At 41.8% G+C, this 22,759-nt stretch overlaps 1 protein-coding gene across 1 annotated transcript in view; it reads right to left on the bottom strand.

Moving 5' to 3' along the window:
• mlxip (MLX interacting protein) overlaps positions 1 to 22,759 on the bottom strand; it is a 97,098-nt gene that overhangs the window by 62,232 nt on the left and 12,107 nt on the right. Inside the window, exons 2-4 of the mRNA XM_072247953.1 lie at positions 2,443 to 2,549; positions 985 to 1,070; positions 169 to 255 (exon numbers count right to left, since the gene is read on the bottom strand). Of these exons, the coding sequence (XP_072104054.1) occupies positions 169 to 255; positions 985 to 1,070; positions 2,443 to 2,549 (280 nt within the window). The remainder of the gene's footprint in view (positions 1 to 168; positions 256 to 984; positions 1,071 to 2,442; positions 2,550 to 22,759) is intronic.

The raw sequence follows: 22,759 nt of genomic DNA on the forward strand, positions 1-22,759 counted from the left end.
ACGCACTGTAGAAAGCTGAAGACCTTATCATTCTTAACAGGTAACAACAGTTCTGCTATTTAAAATGTTTCATAAGAATTCAATACCATTTTCAGGGCACACCATGCTATGTAACTTAAGGAAGGCAGAAATATACAACATGTGAAGATTAGAATTGAAATTGCATACCCTTTTCTTGAAGTATGTGCGCCATTTGTGATATTCCCTTATTACTATCTCAATTCTCCTTTTCCAAAATTTTCCTTCAGTAGCTGCCTAAGAAAAGAAAGGAGTTAATTTCAAATCACAAAACCTCGAAGAGCATCTATTAACATTTAAAAACCAGTATGATGATGTTATTAGAAAATGAAAACTTGGCAAACATATTTCCCCTTGATCACAGGGGTGAGTGGAATCCATGCTGAAGTACATAATGTAGAAAACAGTTATGAAGGAGTGTACAAGGAGGCACAAACTAAAACAAACTGGATACCAGAATACTGAGCATCTAACTCTTCCTATCCTCCAAGAGGACCACAACCTTGTTGTTGGGTTTAAGAGGCTTGTGTGACTCAATGATCTGGTGGGCTATGTTGGCTGGAGTCAGGGCTTTATGCTTTGACTCTTGGTAGGGTCACCCGTGCCAAACAGGTCAAAGGGTAGAGGCCAGACTAAGAGTGGTCGCTGGGCCTCCAAGTTCAGGAGTTCAGCTCACGGCTAACAACCCTGACTGGTTGTTACGGAAACAACAATGAAGAATCCTTCTACATCTGAGTGCCATGGTATTCCTGAGTCTCCACCCGGGACTTGCATGGCTGACGGTAGTAATAACCTAGAGGAAGCTACTGACACGATGAAGGAAACCCTGAACACTGCCAGAGATGGAAGATCTTCACTGCTGCCCAAAATGCCAGCAGCGCAAACAGGCAGTGACAAAAACCCTTCCTATAAAACTAAAAATGATTTGTCTCTACCGGGTTATACGGTAGTTATACAATCACTTACTTCAGGTTTTCGAGGTTCTTCAAACTCAAGAGTGCCATCTAATGGGGTAACAAAATGACAAACTGGGTTGTCTCGTTTTTCTACATCTAAGAGAAAATAAAAAGATGAACATTTTACAGCATTGCCAGCACACAAGAGAAGGAGCCTTTCTCACACCCACCACAGTCAAAGTTAATAGCAAGAGGAAGTGGCCAACGTACTCTCGAAGCCTATTCAATAACTTTTGCTGGAAACGGGTATATGGGTTTCAGCAAGGACACTATAACGCCACATCATTGCCACGACAGCCATAGTGCTATCTGCATTGTCATAGCATCAATAACAATCAGGTCACAAATAGTGTAAAATAAAATCAATTCTTTCAACAGGGAAGGTAAGACTGAGAAAATAAACCATACCAAGAGAGACAAATATATTACATAAATTACACTACAAATATGGAACTTCAGGACATTAGACTGTTGGCAATCTTATTAGAACTTCAAGCAGAAAGACTAGCATTTGTAGCTGAAATATTTACTACATTGGTGATTTTCTATTTGCATCACTATACAATTTTCCATATTCTCTGAGAGTCTAGGAATACTAGTTTTAAAATCAGTAATATTGTGACCTCATGGATTTTTGAAATATACATCCACTTTAAGTCACAGGAAAATGGTTGGTTGGTTAAGGAGCAAGAGGGTATGGAATGTCAGGATTCAAAACAAAGTGCTCTGGTGGATGATAAGGCAAGAGCCCAATTCAGGAACATTTAATATAAGCCATGACAGATAGAGGGAAATATAATGTCGTACAAGGAAAATGATTAACAGCCAGCTTTAGCCATTCCGCACGTCATTTGCAGAAGCATGGGAGGAAATCATCTCCTGTCTTCTTGACTGAACACATTTATAATTCATCCAACTGTGCTGGGAACTGGGGCAGGGAGATTAGCTATTGAAAAGTTAATGACCTGTATTGTCCTTGAGAGCTTGTAAGCAAAGAGTGACAACAAACTCTGTCATTAACTGACCCAAAATGCTTGGGATATACCATATGTACTGCTGATTATTTTACAAATATACTCTACTTATTAATAACTGCTAGCTACATTTTTGATGTGTAGTTAAGGATCACCAAAACAGCACACATATTAGGGGAGTACAAATCATTTCAACAACTTTTTTAAAAATTAAGCATACAAGGTTTAGAATATTCCAGTTCTTGAACTGTTAAATTAATCTATCTTTAGTTACAACTAACATTTTCAAAAGAATATTTAATAACTATTCGGTAGTTGCCGATAACTTTAACCTTCAATTTTTAGTCATAATCTGAATTGGTGGGCGACCTTATTCAACAAGTGAGATAGGAAGACCTTCATAAAGCTACAATATCAGATGAGGAAATTAACCAACATACAAGTGCAGCTTATCAATAACTATTTTTCTATCAAAGAAAAAAAGCTTTACTTACATTGCATATACCATGCTCTCCAAATTGCATTGTTCAGTCGAATCTTGTCTCTCCATAACAGTTTCAGTCCTTTAAAATTTTTCCATTTAGGTGAGACCAATTTTCCACTGAAAAGTATTGATTATATATTTATTGCTTCCATACATTAAGTAGTTCTAAAGTTAGTGATCTAGGAATCCAGTAATAAAAACATTTTTCTGTACAACAACAGTTAAATAGATACCAACAGAAGCGCTAACTAGTAGATACTTCAGATTCCACCAAGCATCAGAAATCAAAGGAGCCTACCTAAAAATAAACTCCCTGACTAAGCAAAGAATGCAAGCAAGGAGAAGGAGGAGAGCCTGACTGAAGTCAAGATGATGCAAAGCAATGCTCACTCTTTACTTCCTACCATAATATAATAATGAATCGAGATCAAACACTGTTTTTAATTTAGGGAATCAGGGCGTGAGGTGTTGTGCTTTTCAATGAGCTAAAACAGAGTCTGGAGCTGTAGATGTAAGGGGTCTACTCAGCACACATAGAAATTGAAGAGAGCCTCTGGAATCTGGGACAACCTGCAAGAAGAATTTTATGTTATTTTATTGAAACATGGTATGGGTAAGGTCCTTCGAGCCTCACTGCCCCAGCAATCCCCGCACCAACCCTAGCCTAATCACAGGACAAATAGTGAAGACCAATTAACCTACAAACCAGTAGGTCTTCGGACAGAAACCGGAGCACCCAGAGGAAACCCACACAGTCACAGAGAGAAGGTAGAAAATTCCTTTATTGGCAACAGCGGGAATTGAACTCAGGTCACTGGTACTGTAAAGCATTGTATTAACCACTACGCTACTGTGCCATCCCGAAGAATCTCGCTGAAATCAAAGCGCATCAAGTTTTTACACTCTTTAAACATAAAAAAAAACTAGGGAATCAAATACAATTTCAAGTGTTACAACCTGTATAGTTTGCTTCAGTGATGTTGGGTGTGGACATGCATTTCTAAGGAATTGCATTTAGAATGGATGTATACGTCAACTGACAACACCACCTCTGCATATCCAAACAGCTTTACATAAACATTGTGAGCAATGTTTACAATTCTTCCCTATTTTTTTCTACCCATTACAGTTGTCTCCAGCTTTCAAATTGTACGGGCAAATGCGAGATAAATTTGGAAGTAGTATGGAATCTGCAATTTAATCTGAACAGCCCTCTATTTCACATGTTTAATGAACCCAGCCCAAGGGTTTTGTGAGTCTGCCCTATTCTTCTTTAAATTCTAATGGTCAGGGAAAAGGTATGCATGAAGACCCACATTCTGCGTTTTAGGAATAGTTTCCTCCCTTCTGCCATCAGGTTTCTGAACGGTCCATTATTTGTCTGTTTTTTTTAAATCATGCTCGGTACTGCTGCCACAAAACGACAAATTTCACAATGTATGTCAGTAATATTAAACCTGATTTTGACTCCAGAATTGTTTTAATATGCAAACGGCTTTCACGTCCTGCGGCTTTATTGGAAAACTACTTCAGCACAAAAAGCTCTCCGCAATCATCGTGGTGTGTGGAACCCTTCCCGTGCATTGTTCTGAGTATTATTTTATATTTGAGAGTAACATCAATCATAATCAAACAATGCTGACAGCAGTCAATAGCCTCAATTCAATACAAAGCACATACCCTCCTGAGACCCAGAATCCAACTTGCAAGGATTTTGTGATCTGGTCATTCTCACTCAGTCAGCCAGAGGATTCAGTCAAGATGCAGAGACCAACTACTGCTGATGTAAAAAGCAGCAGAGCAACACTCTACATCTAGAAAGACGTCCGGTTTAGAAAGGGGGCAGGAGATCCCGTCTCCTGAGCAGACTGACACAGGGAAATTCTGCATACTTTGACAGAGGGCAGATGTGCAAACATTATTGGTATTCTGTACAAGACAGTCCTACACAACATAATGGAGACCCAGGGATAGCTTGACTTGGGAGAGCGATGAAGTGATCAGATTACTAGCAGATAAAAATCCACTTCTGATTGGATTAAATTAAGGAATTATAGAGAAATTAGTTGAGAGAGCGTAAATTAGATACCAGTAAATAGCAGTTAACAGTAACAAAACAGAAAGGTTATACAACCATAACAAGCTACAGTTGTCTGCAGAAGCAGCTCTATTTGTACAATTGAATATCCAGGGCAATATCTATCAGGACATTAAAATGACACCAAGTGATCAGGCAATAAATATAACATTCAGAGTAATTAACACCACTTAAGATAGTTGAACCACAGCAATGTCATTCTAGAGTTGTAAATGCAATCTTAAGTATTGTTTAAAACTGCTACAGTGCTCTATCCAGTTCGTTAGACACTAGCCATGTGTGGCTGTCTGGGACTCCAGAAATGGATATTTTTAATCAATACAAACTAAAGGGCTAGCCTCTCAAAGTCCAACCCTGCATCCCCATTGTGAGAAGTAGAAACAGGCAAGGCCAGCCAACAGGGCCTTCGTGAAGCTGTGTGAGCCAACCCCCTGTACAGTGGACACAACGGATTACAGAAACATTGATGAACTCCAACCGTACCATCGACAGCGGACAATGAAGACGGAAGAAGAACAAGGGCTAGTCAATCACAGTGCCTGCATGCATACGTTAATTGTATGTAAAGTGGTAAGATGTCAAGTCTACAAGCGGTTTTTTATTCATTACACATACTGTTTCCCTAGTTAATTCTTACTATTCATCTGCTAGAAAGCTGTGCGACAATAGTGGGGACATCAGCAATATCAGAGAGAGCAAGTAGATTACCATCAACTGGAATTACTACTCCAGATCATCAGAGTGACGAACAAGGTTATTAAAGGCAAAGTGGGAAGTTGTTCACACAAGGAGAGCATGTAGGTTTTGGGAGTTCTCGTCTCAAGTCATTGCATAGGAGAGTGCAAGTTCTTTTCAAAAGGAATACAATAGGTCTTTCAGTGGAAATGGTAAATACACAGAATTACTCAGGTTGACTTATGTGGAAGATAACTTAAAAGCAATATGGAAGAACTGAACTGACAGTTCTTTTTTTCTTTAAAACAGTCTGACTCATACATACATTCTTGTTAAACAGACCAGATATAATAATGTTAACTATTAAGAGGATGTACTCTAGAAACCGCTGACATTAAGCATAAATTTTTGCCTCATCACAAACAACTTACAAAGTTAAATGTTGAGTCAGGTCAAGGCAACAACTGAGTTTCTGGAGATGAATTCATTGAGCTGATTTTGTAAATATTCTCACAATTGAAGATTAGAAAGTCAATTTGCATCGATCTGAATGGGATATTTTATAAACTAAAGCGTAATTTGAACTTGGAATTTATTTCTGCTTGAACACTTAGCTGTGTACATACATCTATTGATGCTTCTGGACACACCTTCAGTGATGTTCCAGGAATCATCGGGTGTTTCGGGTCTTTCAACATCATACAACCTCCTCCAGGTGACCCAGCTGGGGCTGATCAGACCCCAGCTTGTGTCCAGATGGCTAGCTACTATGACTCCATGGCTCCCCTCTTTTGAGCCACAGCCATCTTGAGGCTCTCTCTGCCGCATCGGTGGTACTGCGGATGGCTCTCCTCTTCCTCTCTCCCTCGGTGCCCAAATTGCTGAAGGCTCTAACTAAAGAACGGGCTACGAATCCCCTACAACCAACCTCCACTGGGAGGCACCTCGCTCTCCATCCAGCCTGCTGACAGTTGCTGACCAGTCCTGTGTACTTGGAGAGCTTCCTTTCAAAGGCCTGTTCTAAGTTATCTTCCCATGGGACTGTCAGCTCCAGCAGCACCACTTGCTTAGTAGACTCAGACACTAGGACAATGTCTGGTCACAGGGTGGTGGCTGCGATATGGTTGGGGAACTTCAGCTGCCCTTCGAGGTCCACCAACAACTGCCAGTCCCTTGCAGAGGTCAGAATGCCTGCAGATGTTCAAGATTGTATAAAGTGCCAAAGTAACTAAAACTGGCATTGCTTACAAAAGTATCTCTTTTGATCCCTAATTTTTGTACAATTGAATAGGATTTTCCAAATTTAAGATCAAATTACACTCCAGACATTCATGGGTAGCTTCTGGGACTATTTGCAGGCCAGCTATTTTTGCACAGAAGAATCCACATGGTTGTTTACACCAAAGGACCTCTTGTTTTCAAAGATCCATAGCAAATTATATTAATGATGGAATTATAATGGAATCCAATAGAAAAGAAAATAAGTAATTGTCTTCAGACTAGACTGGGTACTTGTTTGCATGGGCACGATGGGGTGAAGACCCTACTTCTACACTGTCTGACCATAAGACCATAAGATGACATAAAAAATATAAAGTTATTGATAAATAGGACTGGCAAAAACAGTAAGCAAAAGTCAAATCTTTCATATTTCCAGAATTTAAAATGAAAACTTAATTCCTCAGCTCCTTCTGACATTTAAGCAGCTGGATTAATGTGAGTTTATTTTCAGCTTCACAAGCTGCATTACACAATTGGTTATACTAGGAACACAACCATCTTTCTGGTTCTGTCAATTGTCCAGGGTCACTTTACGATTTACCATCAGCCCTTCAACATCAGTGAGATTGAAAGGTTTAAATTAGAAAGTGAGACTTAAGAATTTTTCCTGTACATTTCAGAGGATAGAAATCAGCCGTAAACACTGCAATTTATCTCCAAGTACGTGCCCTCAAAACACTGACTAATACATTAAAAGAGGCGTAAGAAATCTCATTTGAAAGGAAGCAGTTTTAATGAATACAAAACATAGCTAGGAGCAATGAAATTTATTCTTATAACAAATGGCTTGTTAATGGCACTTAATATTGCTTGGTCATTTCTTCAGCTCAAAATATAGTGTTTCAGTACGAACTGAGGGTTCGACAATACTTCTACCAGTATCAGTAATTTTGATTTCCCTGTGGGAAGGAAGAGGAAATTCTAAACCTCATAGTTAGGCTCAATTTAGACAGTCAGTAGCTTGTTTATGTGGCAGACTATTCTTCTTGGTTGAGTAGTTTGCCACATAAAGAGACTACTCACCCAAATAGAAAAACAACTAAATTAAATCAGGAAAAGGGGCTAAGATAATAATAGTTTACAACGGAATGTAATGTTCTGAACATTTAGATACTCCCATAAACACTGTCATCACTAAGACATAATTTGCAACATATTCAAAACAGTGCCAGGTAAGATCCTATTTAAGTTCATTTGTCCTCTGGTCCTGTTGAGCCCTGGAATACTATTCAAATTCCCTGAGGTTTGTTTTACTGCCTCATCGTTACTAGATTTTAATTTGCAGGGAATATTTTTAATTACTTAATTCTATATATTCAGGGTAGATATCTGTACTCAAGTGTCAAAACTATGACTCAAACCCACAATCTTGTGGCTCAGAGGAGCTTGCTACTAACAGAGTCGCTGCTGACATAACAACGAGGAACTGTTTTTAAATGTACCAACCTTCACTTTGGTAAATAACACTGCCTCCAACTGGTATGCAAAATCAAGTAAAAAAAAACTAAGAAAACCAAAGCTGTAGCCATGTTTTTCACAAACACACCAGATGCTCCCACTCCAGCTGCTACGATAGCTACAAGGCCAAAGATCATTAACAAAAGAAAATGAAACATTTTCCAGCTGCTATTTTTTTTTTACAAAGTTGATAAACATAAGTGCTGAAAATTCACTGAGGGTTAATTTACATCAACCATTAAAAAGGCCATAATACTATAAGACATACTTGCTGAATTGGGCCATTCAACCCATCAAGACTGCCCCGCCATTCCATCATGGCTGATTTATTATCCCTCCCAATCTAAATTCTCTTAGCCTCTCTCCATAACTTTTGATGCCCTGATTAATCAAGAACCTACCAATCTCTGCTTTAAATATATGCAATGATTTGGCTTCAAAAGCCACCTGTGGCAATAAATTCCAGATTCACTACCCTCTGCTAAAGCAATTCTTCCCCATCGTTGTTTTAAATGGATGTCCCTCTATTCTTTGAGACTTTTTACTGTGCCCATGGTCTGTTCTTTATCAAATTACGGTATTGCTTTGCATTGTTGTAACTATGTGTTATAATTATGTGGGGTTTTTTTTCCAGTTTTTCAGTCGGTTTGTCATGTGTTTCTGTGATATCATCCTGGAGAAACATTGTATCATTTCTTAATGCATGCATTACTAAATGACAATAAAAGAGGACTGCGTGTCCTCATAATCTAATCTAATCTAAGGTTGTGCCCTCTGGTCATAGATCTCCCCACTATAGGAAACAGCCTCTCCACATTCACACTATCTAGGCCTTTCAATATTCTACAGGTCTCAGTGAGATCCCTTCTCAGTCTTCAAAATGGCAATAAGTACAAGCCCAAATAACAAACCCTCCTATGTTAACCCTTTCATTCCCAGAAACATTCTCCAGAACCTCCTCCAGCAAATCTTTTTGTAGACAAGAGGTCCAAAACTGCTCACAACACCTGCTCCCTCCCACCGATCTTTGCATCATCTGCAAACCTGGCCACGATTCTATAATCCAAATCACTGACATATAACGTGAAAAGAAGCAGTTCCAACACCGACCCCTGCGGAACACTACTATTCACCAGCAGCAAACCAGAAAAGCCCAAGCAACACAAGCAAAATGCTGGAGGAACCCAGTAGGGCAGGCAGCATCTATGGAAAAGTGTATACTCGACGTTTTGGGCCGAGACCCTTCAGCAGAACTGGAGAACAAGATGAGGAGTCAGACTAGGGAAGTGGGCGAAGAGGAGCAAGAGCCACAAGGTGATAGATGGAACCATAAGGGAGGGGTGAAGTACAGAGCTGGGAAGTTGATTGGTGAAAAAGAGATACAGGGCTGGAGAAGGGGGAATCTCATAGGAAAAGACATGGAAGAAAGAAAAGGGGAAGGAGCAACAGATGGAGGGAGGTGATAGGGTGGTAAGGAGATAAGGTGTGGGAGGTGGGGCATTACCAGAAGTTCGAGAAATCAATGTTCATGCCATCAGGCTGGAGGGTACCCAGATGGAATATAAGGTTTTGCTCCTCCAACCTAAGTAGCCATAGACTGACATGTTGGAATGGGAATGGAATTAAAATGGGTGGCCACTGGAAGATCCCGGTTTTTCCGGCGTACTCAGCTAAGTGGTCTCCAAATCTGCGTCAGCTCTACTGTCGTGATGAAGCCATGCTCAGGTTGGAGGTTATATTCCATCTGGGAAGCCTCCAACCTGATGGCATGAACATTGATTTCTCGAACTTCTGGTAATGCCCCCACCCCACAGTCTGCTAATTAAATTTGCTGACAACACTACACTGGTTGGCCTAATCTCAAATAATAATGAGGCACCCTACAGAGAAGAAGTCGTCACCCTGACATAGTGGTGTTAAGAAAACAACCTCTCCCTCTATGTCACAAAAACAAAGGAGCTGATTGTGGACTACAGGAGGAATGGAGACAGGCTAGCCCCTATTGACATCAATGGATCTGGGGTTGAGAGGGCGAACAGCTTTAAATTCCTTGGAATAAACATCACCGAGGATCTCACGTGTCTGTACATACTGGCTGTGTGGTGAAAAAGGCACAACAGCACCTCTTTCACCTCAGACTGTTGAAGAAGTTTGGTATGGGCCCCCAAAATCCTAAGAACTTTCTATAGGGGCACAATTGAGGGCAACCTGACAGGCTGCATCACTGCCTGGTATGGGAACATACTTCCCACAATCACATGACTCTACAGAGTGGTGTGGACAGGCCAGCGCATCTGTAGATGTGAAGTTCCCACTATTCAGGACATTTACAAAGACAGGTGTGCAAAAAGGGCCTGAAGAATCACTGGGGACCCAAGTCACCCCAACCACAAACTGTTTCAGCTGCTACCATCCAGGAAACAGTACCGCAGCGTAAAAGCCAGGACCAACAGGCTCCGGGACAGCTTCCTCCCCCAGGCCATCAGACTGGTTAATTCATGCTGACACAACTGTATTTCTATGTTGTATTAACTGTCCTGTTTATTATATACATACTATTTATTATAAATTACTATAAACTGCACATTGCACATTTAGACGGAGATGTAACGTAAAGATTTTTACTCCTCATGTATCTGAAGGATGTATGTACTAAAGTCAATTCAATTCAATTCCAAGCAGAACTACTCCCTAGTATTACTCAAGTGCTGGCCTAGTTCCCATGATCATATCTCTGGAACGGTGCTTAAACCCATTGCTTTCTGATTCGTGCATGAAGTATTTCAACTGTGCCAAGGAAGATACTTATGAAGTTGAAAACAAAAGATGCACCTTCAAAATAGGGGCTAAAGTACACTGCTATCTCCTGGCACAGTTATCCATCCTATAAACTATGTGGCTGTATAGCTAAGTGCAGCTCCATCTTCAAAACTGCTGACAACACTATTATTGTGGGATGAATCACAGTGGAGATGAGTTAGCTTATCAGAGTGGGACAGATCACCTGTTTGAGTGGCGCCACTAAAACAATCTCTCACTCAGTGTCGGTAACTGTGGACTTCAGGGAGGAGAAGAAGAGCAAACGTGTAACAAACAGCCTACACTGGGGGAATCGGCGGTGGACAGAGGCAGCAGCTTTAAGTCTCTGGGTGTTAACATACCAGATGATCTGTTTTGAGGCCGGCTGGTGGTGCAACGACATCGGCGCCGGACCCGGGAGTGGAGGTTCCTGGGTTCGAAACCAGTCGGTTCCGCTCCCTAGTACACTTTCCATCCGTGCCGGGTTGAGTGTCAAGATCGCAACTTGACCTCGTAAAATAGAGGGAAAGTACTACGAAAATGTCTGTGTGAGGAGTGGCGCGCCACACAGTCTCTCTCTCTCTCTCGTTCCGTGCCTTGTAAAAAAGCCATGAAAAAGACACCATTACGGACGCACGCAGACTTGCACGCACGCAAGCACATGCCAAAAAAAAAAAAGACTATCTGTTTTGGGCCCAGCGCATAGGTGCCAGCATCTTTGCTTTCTTAGGAGATTAAGGTGGTTTGGCGTGTCACTGAACGCTCTTAACAAATTTCTACAGACGTACCATTAACTGACTGGTGACATCATGGTCTAGTATAGCAACTCAAATGTTGCAGAGACTAGTGGAATCTGCTCAATACATCATAGGCACATCCCTCCACATCATCGGTGGTATGTACAGAAGGTGCTGCCTCAAAGAGGCAACATCCATTATATCCATCAACAAAGATCCCCGCCACCCGGGCTGTCCTATCTTTTCCATAGCTACCACCAGGCAAGAGATACAGAACCTGAAGTCGCACCACCACCTGGTTCAAAACTTCAACCATTTGGATGAACTAACACCACAGTTCAGCTACACTAAAATGGATTTTTTGTTGTAATTGTGTTTTGTAAAAATTATTTAATTTGCTTACATTCTTCATGTGACTGTTGCTTCTATGAAGCCACTTGCCTCTGTTTTCCATTGCACCTGTGCATACGTGACATTGTGCATGCGACAATAAACATAACATTGACCTAATTCAAGTTTAATTATCATTCAACCATACGTGGATACAATCAAACGATCAGCATTTCTCTGGGGCCAAGGTGCAAAACGTACACAGCACATGAAAATAGCAAACAAAAAAAGTCAGGCAAAAAAAAAAAAATCAATATAGTCCAAGAACGTGAGCGACATGTCCTGTAAAATGATGACACAGTACCCAGCAATCCTGACTGTTGTTCACCCAGTCAAACACTGGGAGGCAGCACCCTCAGGAGTGGCCAGCCCCCTAACTGAGCACGGACGCCATGCTACACCACCTCTGGCATCTCCTCACCTGGGATGCAGCAGCAGGCAAGCTTGTGGCATGAGGCCGAGTCCTCAGTACCACCGAGGCCATGCAGCTCCCACACTGCCGCCAAACAAGGGAAACAGACCTGCGGCGTCTCACATTATCAACGTCCAACAGGGTCTTGCAATTGCAAGGGAAATGTCCAAGACAATCACCCATGGCTGCACACTGCAGGCTGTCTTCGTGCACCAACTCCGATGCCTTCGAATAGCAGGCAGCAACACGGTCTGCAGCCATTTCCTCTGAACCCAGTCCGGCTCTTCCGATCAATGATCAGCTTGCTGATGCGATAGACCTGCTGTAACCAAAGTTCTTGGAGTCCAGTACAGTCTTGCCATCATAAAAAATTGAACTTATTTCCTACACCCTTCGCATACGTGAGCAGTAAAAATCTTTATGTTACGTCTCCATCTGAATGTGCAATTTATAGTAATTTGTAATAAACAGTCTATATAGCTTAGAAATACAATTGTGTCAGCAAAAATAAGTCTGATGGCCTGGTGAAAGAAGCTGCCCTGGAGCCTGTTGGCCCTGACTTAATGCTGCGGTACGGTTTAACAGAGAAACACATTTAACAAATGGAAAAAAAACACCTTTGGTTGGCCCCCGAGATATCGCTGCTTCCCACCATCTTACAGGAAGATAAACTGTACTTGGCCTTGACTTCTGCTACATAACACTGCAGTTGAACAAATGAGGAAAATATGTTAATATTTTGGGCATGAATAAGAGCACTAAGTGTTGATAGAATAGCCTGAAAAGATTAGTGGAAAGAAATAAGAAAAGTAAACTCTAATAAATTGTAATGAATACTGAAGCTATTGTACCCACATCATAATTATCTTTTTGGACAATTCATTCACTCCTTGCACAACACATGCAGTGCATACAAAACACTGAATAAGAATTTAGTGGTAAAATAAATTAATTCCAAGTCTAATAACACAACAAAGGCCAATTTCAGAAGAGATCTTTTTAATCTCAACTATCAGTCCGTGTGTTTAATAAAGTACATTTATATTCGCTCAAGCAATGGTTCTGCATGTTGTCAACACATTAGCTCACTGAAGTATTTAAAGTAAGTTCAGATCTCGCAAGGCTCAAAATTAGAGATTAATAATTTTCCTTTACACCCACAATGCACATATCAAGAAGCTGATTTTGATATTTTTGAAATCTTTAGAGAAATACACTCATTTGCAGCAGTATCTAGGAAACAGTAACTGAAATACAGACTGAAGAAACATTCATTTTAAGTACTGCTTGTTAAACAAAATGTAGTTCCCAATAAAACAGTTCTCTACCAAGAGAAACACATAGTTTTTCTCCAGTAAAAAATAAGGAAAAAGTTAACTGTTGACTTTAACTATTTGTAAAACAAAGAGTTACACTACTGTTTTGAAAAGCACCAATATCTCCCCTCAATGAGTACAACATACCATTTTAAAATACTTGCTACACACCTTTCATCAGAGTTTTCACCTTAAGTAATGGCTTACAGGAAATCTTATAATGCGTTCTGGGATGGACTGCTTTTAGATGGAAAGAAATAAAGTACATATGATGAAATTATAATTTTGTGTCCCAGTCATGCGATCTGAGAGCATGCAGTGCATGACAGAGACAGTTCTGCTTATCGCTTTATGTGAAGTCAGCATAAAACAGGGGATGAAAAATCCTCAAAGGTGTAATGTGCAGACAAAAAAAATATTACACAGAAATGCCTCTTTGTTACACTACATAGTCTCAAATCATATGGCTACACTACAAAATTGTATTCTCATCATATCTGCAAGACAGACTGACAACTTTGTTTTTTTAAATTAAATCAGCCCAAATCCTATACAAACTCCCTCAATATAACATTACATGCAGTTTAATGAACAGTTAGTTCATATAAATCAACTAAAATATGGCTTTCAACATTCAGCTTTTAAAAGCAACTAGACAACAGGGTGACCCATTGGGGGGCACCCTTTGAGAGAAGGGTAGTGCAGTCTGATGTGACCAGAATGAACATAAAATTTTCCTGAATGCTATTGGTATTGCTTTGCTTTGGAAACTGAAGTAGAAAACCTCAGTTTATTAAAGAAGAACGACGCGTAGCAAAGCAAATATAGCTGCTCCTCATTTAACGAACGACACTTTTGATGGCATCATTTCTGGTTTATCAGCCACCCTTGTGCCTCTCGTTGTCATTCTGGAAACGTGCAGCCCTTTCATCCCCAGTCTCTTCATCCCTTCTGCTGTTTGTTGTTTGTCTCTTATCCTGGAGATGTGCATGCCTCTCCTCCTCTGTCTCTTCGTCTCTCATCTTTTTTTGTCCTGACTCTTTGATCCTGGAGTCGTGCGACCCTGGCCTCATCCGATTCTTGTTCTCTCCCTCTCCTTGCCGCTTCCCAACAACGTTTGGTGTCATCTCTTGACCATAATGTCCCCCTTCCTTTTCCACGCGGCATAATTAGGCTGATCATTTTTTTTACTCTAATGCTGGATAGAAGATACGAAGCAGTAACACCAAAGGATGCTGATTATTCTTGAAACGCAAACACCAGGAAATCTGCAGATGCTGGAATTTCAAGCAACACACATAAAAATTGCTGGTGAATGCAACAGGCCAGGCAGCATCTATAGGAAGAGGTACAGTGGAAATTTTGGGCCGAGACCCTTCGTCAGGACTAACTGAAATAAGAGATAGTAAGAGATTTGAAAGTGGGGGGGGGGGTTTATCCAAAATGATAGGAGAAGACAGGAGGGGGAGGGATGGAGCTAAGATCTGGGAAGTTGATAGGTAAAAGGGATATTATGAGAGGATCATGGGATGGGAGGCCTAGGGAGAAAGAAAGGGGGAGGGGGGGAAGCCCAGAGGATGGGAAAGGAGTATAATGAGAGGGACAGAGGGAGAAAAAGGAGAGAGAGAGAGAGGGGGGGGGGGAAAAATTAATAATAATAAATAAATAACAGATGGCGTATGAAGGGAAGGTGGGGCATTAACAGTAGTTAGAAAAGTCAATGTTCATGCCATCAGGTTGGAGGCTACCCAGACGGAATATAAGGTGTTGTTCCTCCAACATGAGTGTGGCTTCATCTTGACAGTAGAAGGGGCCGTGGATAGACATATCAGAATGGGAATGGGATGCGGAATTAAAATGTGTGTCCACTGGGAGATCCTGCTTTCTCTAGCGGACAGAGCGTAGCTGTTCAGTGAAATGGTCTCCCAGCCTGCGTCGGGTCTCGCCAATATATAGAAGGCCGCATCGGGAGCACCAGACGCAGTATATCACCCCAGCCAACTCACAGGTGAAGCATCGCCTCACCTGGAAGGACTGTCTGGGGCCCTGAATGGTGGTGAGGGAGGAAGTGTAAGGGCATGTGTAGCACTTGTTCTGCTTACAAGGATAAGTGCTGGGAGGGAGATCGGTGGGGAGGGATGGGGGGGGACGAATGGACAAGGAAGTCACGTAGGGAGCGATCCCTGTGGAAAGCAGAGGGGGGGGAGGGAAAGATGTGCTTAGTGGTGGGATCCCGTTGGAGGTGGCGGAAGTTACGGAGAATTATATGTTGGACCCGGAGGCTGGTGGGGTGATAGGCGAGGACAAGGGGAACCCTATTCCTAGTGGGGTGGCAAGAGGATGGGGTGAGAGCAGATGTGCGTGAAATGGGGGAGATGCGTTTGAGAGCAGAGTTGATGGTGGAGGAAGGGAAGCCCCTTTCTTTAAAAAAAAAGAGGACATCTCCTTCGTCCTGAAATGAAAAGCCTCATCCTGAGAGTAGATGCGGCGGAGACGGAGGAAATGCGAGAAGGGGATGGCATTTTTGCAAGAGACAGGGTGAGAAGAGGAATAGTCCAGGTGGCTGTGAGAGTCCGTAGGCTTGTAGTAGACCTCAGTAGATAGGCTGTCTCCAGAGATAGAGACAGAAAGATCAAGAATGGGGAGGGAGGTGTCAGAAATGGACCAGGTAAACTTGAGGGAAGGGTGAAAGTTGGAGGCAAAGTTAATGAAGTCAACGAGCTCAGCATGCGTGCAGGAAGCAGCGCTAATGCAGTCGTCAATGTAATGAAGGTAAAGTGGGGGACAGATACCAGTATAGGCTTGGAACATGGATTGTTCCACAAAGCCAACAAAAAGGCAGGCATAGCTAGGACCCATACGGGTGCCCATAGCTACACCTTTAGTTTGGAGGAAGTGGGAGGAGCCAAAGGAGAAATTATTAAGAGTAAGGACTAATTCTGCTAGACGGAGGAGAGTGGTGGTAGAGGGGAACTGGTTAGGTCTGGAATCCAAAAAGAAGCAGAGAGCTTTGAGACCTTCCTGGTGGGGAATGGAAGTATATAGGGACTGGACATCAATGGTGAAAATAAAGCGGTGGGGGCCAGGGAACTTTAAATCATCCAAAAAATTCACAGCGTGATAAGCATCACGAATATAGGTCGGAAGGGATTGAACAAGGGGGGATAAAACCGTGTCGAGGTATGCAGAAATGAGTTCAGTGGGGCAGGAGCAAGCTGAGACAATGGGTCTACCTGGACAGGTAGGTTTGTGGATCTTGGGTAGGAGGTAGAAACGGGAAGTGCGGGGTGTGGGAACTATAAGGTTGGTAGCAGTGGATGCGAGATCACCTGGGCAGATAAAGTCGGTGATGGTGTGGGAGACAATGGCCTGGTGCTCCTTAGTGGGGTCATGATCGAGGGGTAAATAAGAGGAGATATCCGCGAGTTGTCGCTCTGCCTCAGCAAGGTAGAGGTGAGTACGCCAGACTACAACAGCATCCCCGTATCGGCGGGTTTTATAGTAAGGTTAGAATTTGTGCGGAGGGAGTGGAGAGCAGAGCGTTTGGAAGGAATGAGGTTGGAATGGAAACAAGGTACGGTGAAGTCGAGATGGTTATTCTCGATTATTCCTGATAATGTGGTTGGCACTCTCCTAAATAGAAATAATATAGTCACCGCTGTCCTTTGACTGCAGCAAAGGGTTTTATGGGTGTGTTGAAGTACGTTATCACAATAAAATTTAATTATCTCTTATTGATAGGGGACAGTTAGATCTGTCCCAATATGCACATGCTGATGGTGATCAGCAGAATGTGACCCTGCGAAATAGAGCTGCCCTGCCCTTTTGCTCAGGTAGGTGTCACTGCTGAGGCTGGCCGCGTGCAAGCGTTGCCTGTCGTGTCCCGATTTCCATGATGGTGGATCAACTCTCAGGTTAAAAGGGAGCCTGTTGACTTTTGCGAATGAGCAATTTTATACGAACATATAACCCTGAACTTTGCCTGCATTCTGTAAGTTAGCATATTTTAATTGGATTTAGCCAAAAAAAGTGCCGCTGTAATGCACCGTTTGCGCCAATTGGAGGTCACAAACAGACAGAACATGAGAGTTTTAGTAGTATATAGATCTCTGCAGCAAAACATTTGTTCTTCAAGCAATGGCTCAGATACCTTTCAAGAACAATACACACGCACACACTGATCGCAATTCAACCACTTGGTAAGGAGATCAAAAGAGGAAGTCAGCAATCACCAGCTTCAGGAGCACTGTGACAAATGGAGAACTGAAAACGGAATGGGTTATGGACAGAGATGGTCAAAAGTGCTGTCTTAAGCAATCCAGGGTAAAGGATTGTTAGGCTAAAAGGGGAAGTGCACACATGAAATAACTTAGAAGCCCTTAGAGTTCAAAGTTCAAAAAGTTCCAAGCAAAGTTTGCACTTTGGTAATAAGTACATATATATACACATCACAAAATACAACCCTGAGATTGAGAACAGATTTCTAAAACAGAAATATGGAGGTTGTTTAGGGAGCACAGGCAGAGGTTTCTGGATGGGTTTGTCCCGTTCAGGCAGAAAAAGGATGGCAGGGTGAAGGAACAATAGTTGACAAGAGAAGTGGAACATCTGATCAAGAGGAAGAAGAAAGCATACTTAAAGTTTAGGTAGCAAAGATCAGACAGAGCTCAAGAGTTACAAGGTAGCCAGGAAGGAGCTAAAGAAGGGGCTTAGGAGAGCTAGAAGGGGACATGAGAAGGCCTTGGTGAATATGACTAGAGTGAAGGTAGGACCGATCAAGAAACATGCCCAGAGTCAGAGGAAGGAGGGAAGGTCCTTAATAAATACATTGCTTCAGGATTCACCAGTGATAGGAAACCTGACAAACATGAGACCAGTATATTCAGGCTAATATGCTGGAACTTATCGAGGTTAAGAAGGAGAACGTACAGGTACTTCTGAAAAAGTGTCCAGCGGAACGAACCATAGGTTACTACGGGAAATGTGGAAAAAGACTGCTGCACCATTGCTGATGATCTTTTTGTCCTCACTGGCCACAGCAGTTGTACCAGAAGATTGGAGGATGGCTAATGTTATTCCTTTGTTCAAGAAAAGTAATAAGGTTAATCCTGGAAATTATAGACCAGTAAGTCTTAGATCAGTGATGGGCAAACTATTGGAGAGGTTAGAGATGGGATCTACGAACAATTGGAAAAATATAGTCTGATTACAGATAATCAGCCTAGTTTTGTAAGGGGGAGGTTATGCCTCATGGGCCTGATTGACTTTTTCGAGGAAGTGAAAAAACAAACTTATGAAGATAGAGCAGTGGATGTAGCGTACGTGGATTCTGTAGTTGTATAGAGTATATGGATTTTACAAGGTTCCTCATGGTAGGCTCATTCAGAAAATCAGAAGGCATAGCATCCAGGGAAACTTGGCTACAAAGATTTGGAATTGGCTTGGCCAATGAAGAAGAGGATGGTAGCAGATGGAACATATTCTGCTTGGAGGTTGGTGACTAGTGTGTTCAGCAGGGATTTGTTTTGGAAACTGGCTGGTGGAGTAGTGGCATCAGCGCTGGACTTCGGGGCGAGAGGTCCCGAGTTCGAATCCGGCCAGCTCCCTTGCATGCTCTCCATCCGTGCTGGGTTGAGTGTCGAGCTAACAACTCGACCTCGTAAAAAAAACCTGGAGAGGGATGGGCTCTGCCCAGGACATACTGGGACCCTGACATTGTTGGGATGTACAGCTGTGATCAGAAATTGAGTTCTATACGGAGAAGTACGAAGTGATTCACTTTGGTAGGTCAAACTTAAAGGCAGTGTACAGGGTTAATGGCAGGACTCTCAGCAGTATGGAGGAACAGAGGGAACTTGGGAGTCCACACCCATAAATTTCAAAGGTGCCATGCTAGTTGATAGGGCGGTTGAGAAGGAATATGGTGTATTGGTGTATATAGATAGTGTGGCATAAATAAGAGTGGACAGCCAGCGTCTTTTACACAGAGGGGAAATGGCTAATCTAAGGGGATATAATTTTAAGGAGATTGGAGGAAAGCATAGGAGATGTCAGAGGTAGAGGGAGTTTTTATTTTATACCCAGAGTGGCAAGTACATGGAAACTCTGCCAGGGTGATGGTACAGGCAGATACATTAGACATTCAAGACACTTTTAGATAGGTACAAGGATGGAAAATGGACAGCTATGTGGGAGGGAAGGATTAGGCTTGGTGTAGTTTAAAAAGTCAGCACATCATGCGCCCAAGGGCCTGTACTGTGCTGTAGGATTCTAACTTGTGTATAATCAAAAACTGCAGGGAAGAAAGTTTAGCAAAAGAATGCTTGCAAGATCATAGCATTTTGCTACACGTACGCTCGCAAGTTTCAAGGACTCCTGTGCAGAAGTTAAAATCATGAACTAACGAGCCAATAGGAACACGAATTTGATGACATTTCCGAGACCCACATAGAAGAATTTGTCCAAGGATCCCTGGGGAGCTTCACACAGGATCTACAAGGCCCTGTATTCAACTGGAGACTGTGTGTTTGCTTTGGAAGAGAAGGAAGAACAAAGTAAATTACATTTTCTATCATTTAAGTGTGCTTGAGTTCACGTTTACTTTTAGTGTTTTGGGGTATAAATTGGCTAACTTAAAATGTTTTAATGAGACATTTGAAGAAATATAGTTTTTGGACATTCATCAAGGCTGGGAACAGAGATCTGCTCTCTACTCCAGGTCTGCAGTGCAGTTTCAAGGGCCAAGCTTCCTCTGGCCTGAGCACATTACCCAAGACCACGTCCCCATTTAGAGCCTGGCCACTACTCAAGGCAGCAAAATCAACTCCTGTATCTGGAGAAGTTCACAGGCAAACAAGGAATGCAGGAGCCCCTCCACATGAAAATGCAGCCAACACATCCAAAAAAAAGGCCTCTCGAAGTTCAACCCTACGTCCCCGTCGTGAGAGGTGGAAGCAGGCAAGGCCAGCCAAGAGGACTCTGGTGAAGCTGTATCAGTCAATCCCCTGTACGGTTGATGCAATGGATTACAGAAACATTGAAGAACTCCAACCATAAAAATCGACTTCAGAGGGCAATGGAGATGGGAGGTCATCAATGGCCTATGATCCACTGGGAGCTAAGGGCCCAAGTAAATACATCCAAAAAAAGGAAGTTCAAATGGAGGTGACGATGAAGATTACGATAAAATATATAAAGAAAGGGAAATAGAAGGGAGCGGGCCAGTGAATGTAAAGAGTACACAAAAAGATTTTAAAAGGAGAGCCGAAAAAGCATCAAGTACAAATACACAACAATGACATTTCACTACCACAACAACGACAGAAACTATTGACTTTACTGCTAACCTTCCCAAAGCCACTTCACAGGAGTGTCAAATAAATTTAACACCAAGACACATTTGGAGATCCCAAAGATTTGATTAAATAAGTAGGTATTATGGTAGGTACATTTTCAAAGTGGCAAGGTTTGTTTGAAGACTGTCAGCAGGTCAGCTAAAGGCATGGCTGTCAATAATGCGGTAATTAATTTTGATAAGTGATCAATAGGCCTGATTTTAATGAATGCACACTGAAGTATAAAATATAATTGCCCAGCACTCTTATTACCAACATCTTTACTGCTACAAAGCTAGGCTCATCTATCAGTTCTAATGCCAGCTTTTGGCATGGCATTTAAAACTTCACTTTATTTATAAGTATTTTTTACTGCGCACTCATGCAGCTTCAATGTTGTACCAACCTAGCCAATAATATTCCAACTCTAATCAACATTTGGTCCTTTGCAACAATTTTCATATGTTCTAAAACAAAATGTCAGCAAATGGACGTGATCAAAAAAACATCAGTTGATATTTAAACATTACAAAGTTCAGTAGCTAACTATGCATTACTTGTCACAGGCCAACAGAGAACAGCATCTTTCATTCCAAAATAGCTAACACAAACAGCTGTTACACTACAGGCAAATATGGTTTATATTCAAAACTCTTTTTGCTTTTTCATAACTGTTTGTCCTCAATATATTTCACTAATATCAAGGTATAAATCTGGCACATGCAATCTTTTTTTTTAAAAATTCACAATAAAATTCTGACTAAATTCTAAATGATGTACTCCAAGCCAAAACATTCCTTAATAAGGAATAATCTCGATAAACATTGTGAGCGTTTTAGCCAAGGAACACTAATTCAGCTCCGCAACTTCATCAGAAATAAATGCCAACGTTTCAACTATGACTATATTTCACGACTTGGATTACTATAAAAACACTTTGGGGCACCCAGAGGTTGTGACAGATGCTCCATAAATGCATAAACAGCCATGGAAAATCCCTTGAAGTTAATGGACAAATAATGGAGTTAACCAGCCCTAAGTAACATTCAGACAACAAAACAAAAAGTGGATATTTACAGTATCTCAATGTTGTTCGGGAAGCCTCACTAATGTAAACTCGTTGTCAAGTTTGCCTCTATAAAATGGATTCTACTTCAAAATGGATTTAGTCATAAAGCTATTTTAAATGCTGATGATAAGAGTCTGTGCAAATATTCTTGTATGTTGCCAAGAAACAAACATGTAGCAATACATTTACAATCTATTGATATCACTAACTGGTAATGGAACAAGTTCTAATTTTCTACTGGGAGCATTGTAATTAGCCAACCTATATAAAGTACCATTTCAATTCCATGTAATCCACTCTGATGGCAACTTTGTTGCAGGAATTAGAGAGTTTCTTTTAAAAAAAATATTAGAAATTCTAGTGCTTTGTTGAGGGTGTATGTGAATGCCTCGTTTATTTCAGTTGTTGGCTCACTGTGTAAAACTTGAGTAATATCTAAGGCCCCAGGTGAAAATGTGCTCCCCGGTCTTCGCTTGAGGTTAAACTCTGAGTGGGGGGGGGTGGTGGAAAAGAATGGTAAAAATAAGGTAACATTAGTTCCTTGAACTTCTGGTAAATGACCCCCCCCCCCCCCCACCATTCCCATTTCCTCTCACATTATCTCCTTACCTGTCCATTACCTCCCTCTGGTGCTCCTCCCCCTTCCCTTTCATCCATGGCCTTCTGTCCTCTCCTATCAGATTCCCCCTCCTCCAGCCCTGTCTCTCTTTCACCAAACAAACTTCCCAGCTCTCTACTTCACCCCTCCCCTCTCCCAG

This window comes from Mobula birostris, chromosome 31 (assembly GCF_030028105.1).
Source record: "Mobula birostris isolate sMobBir1 chromosome 31, sMobBir1.hap1, whole genome shotgun sequence".
In the NCBI taxonomy this organism is placed as follows: domain Eukaryota; kingdom Metazoa; phylum Chordata; class Chondrichthyes; order Myliobatiformes; family Myliobatidae; genus Mobula; species Mobula birostris.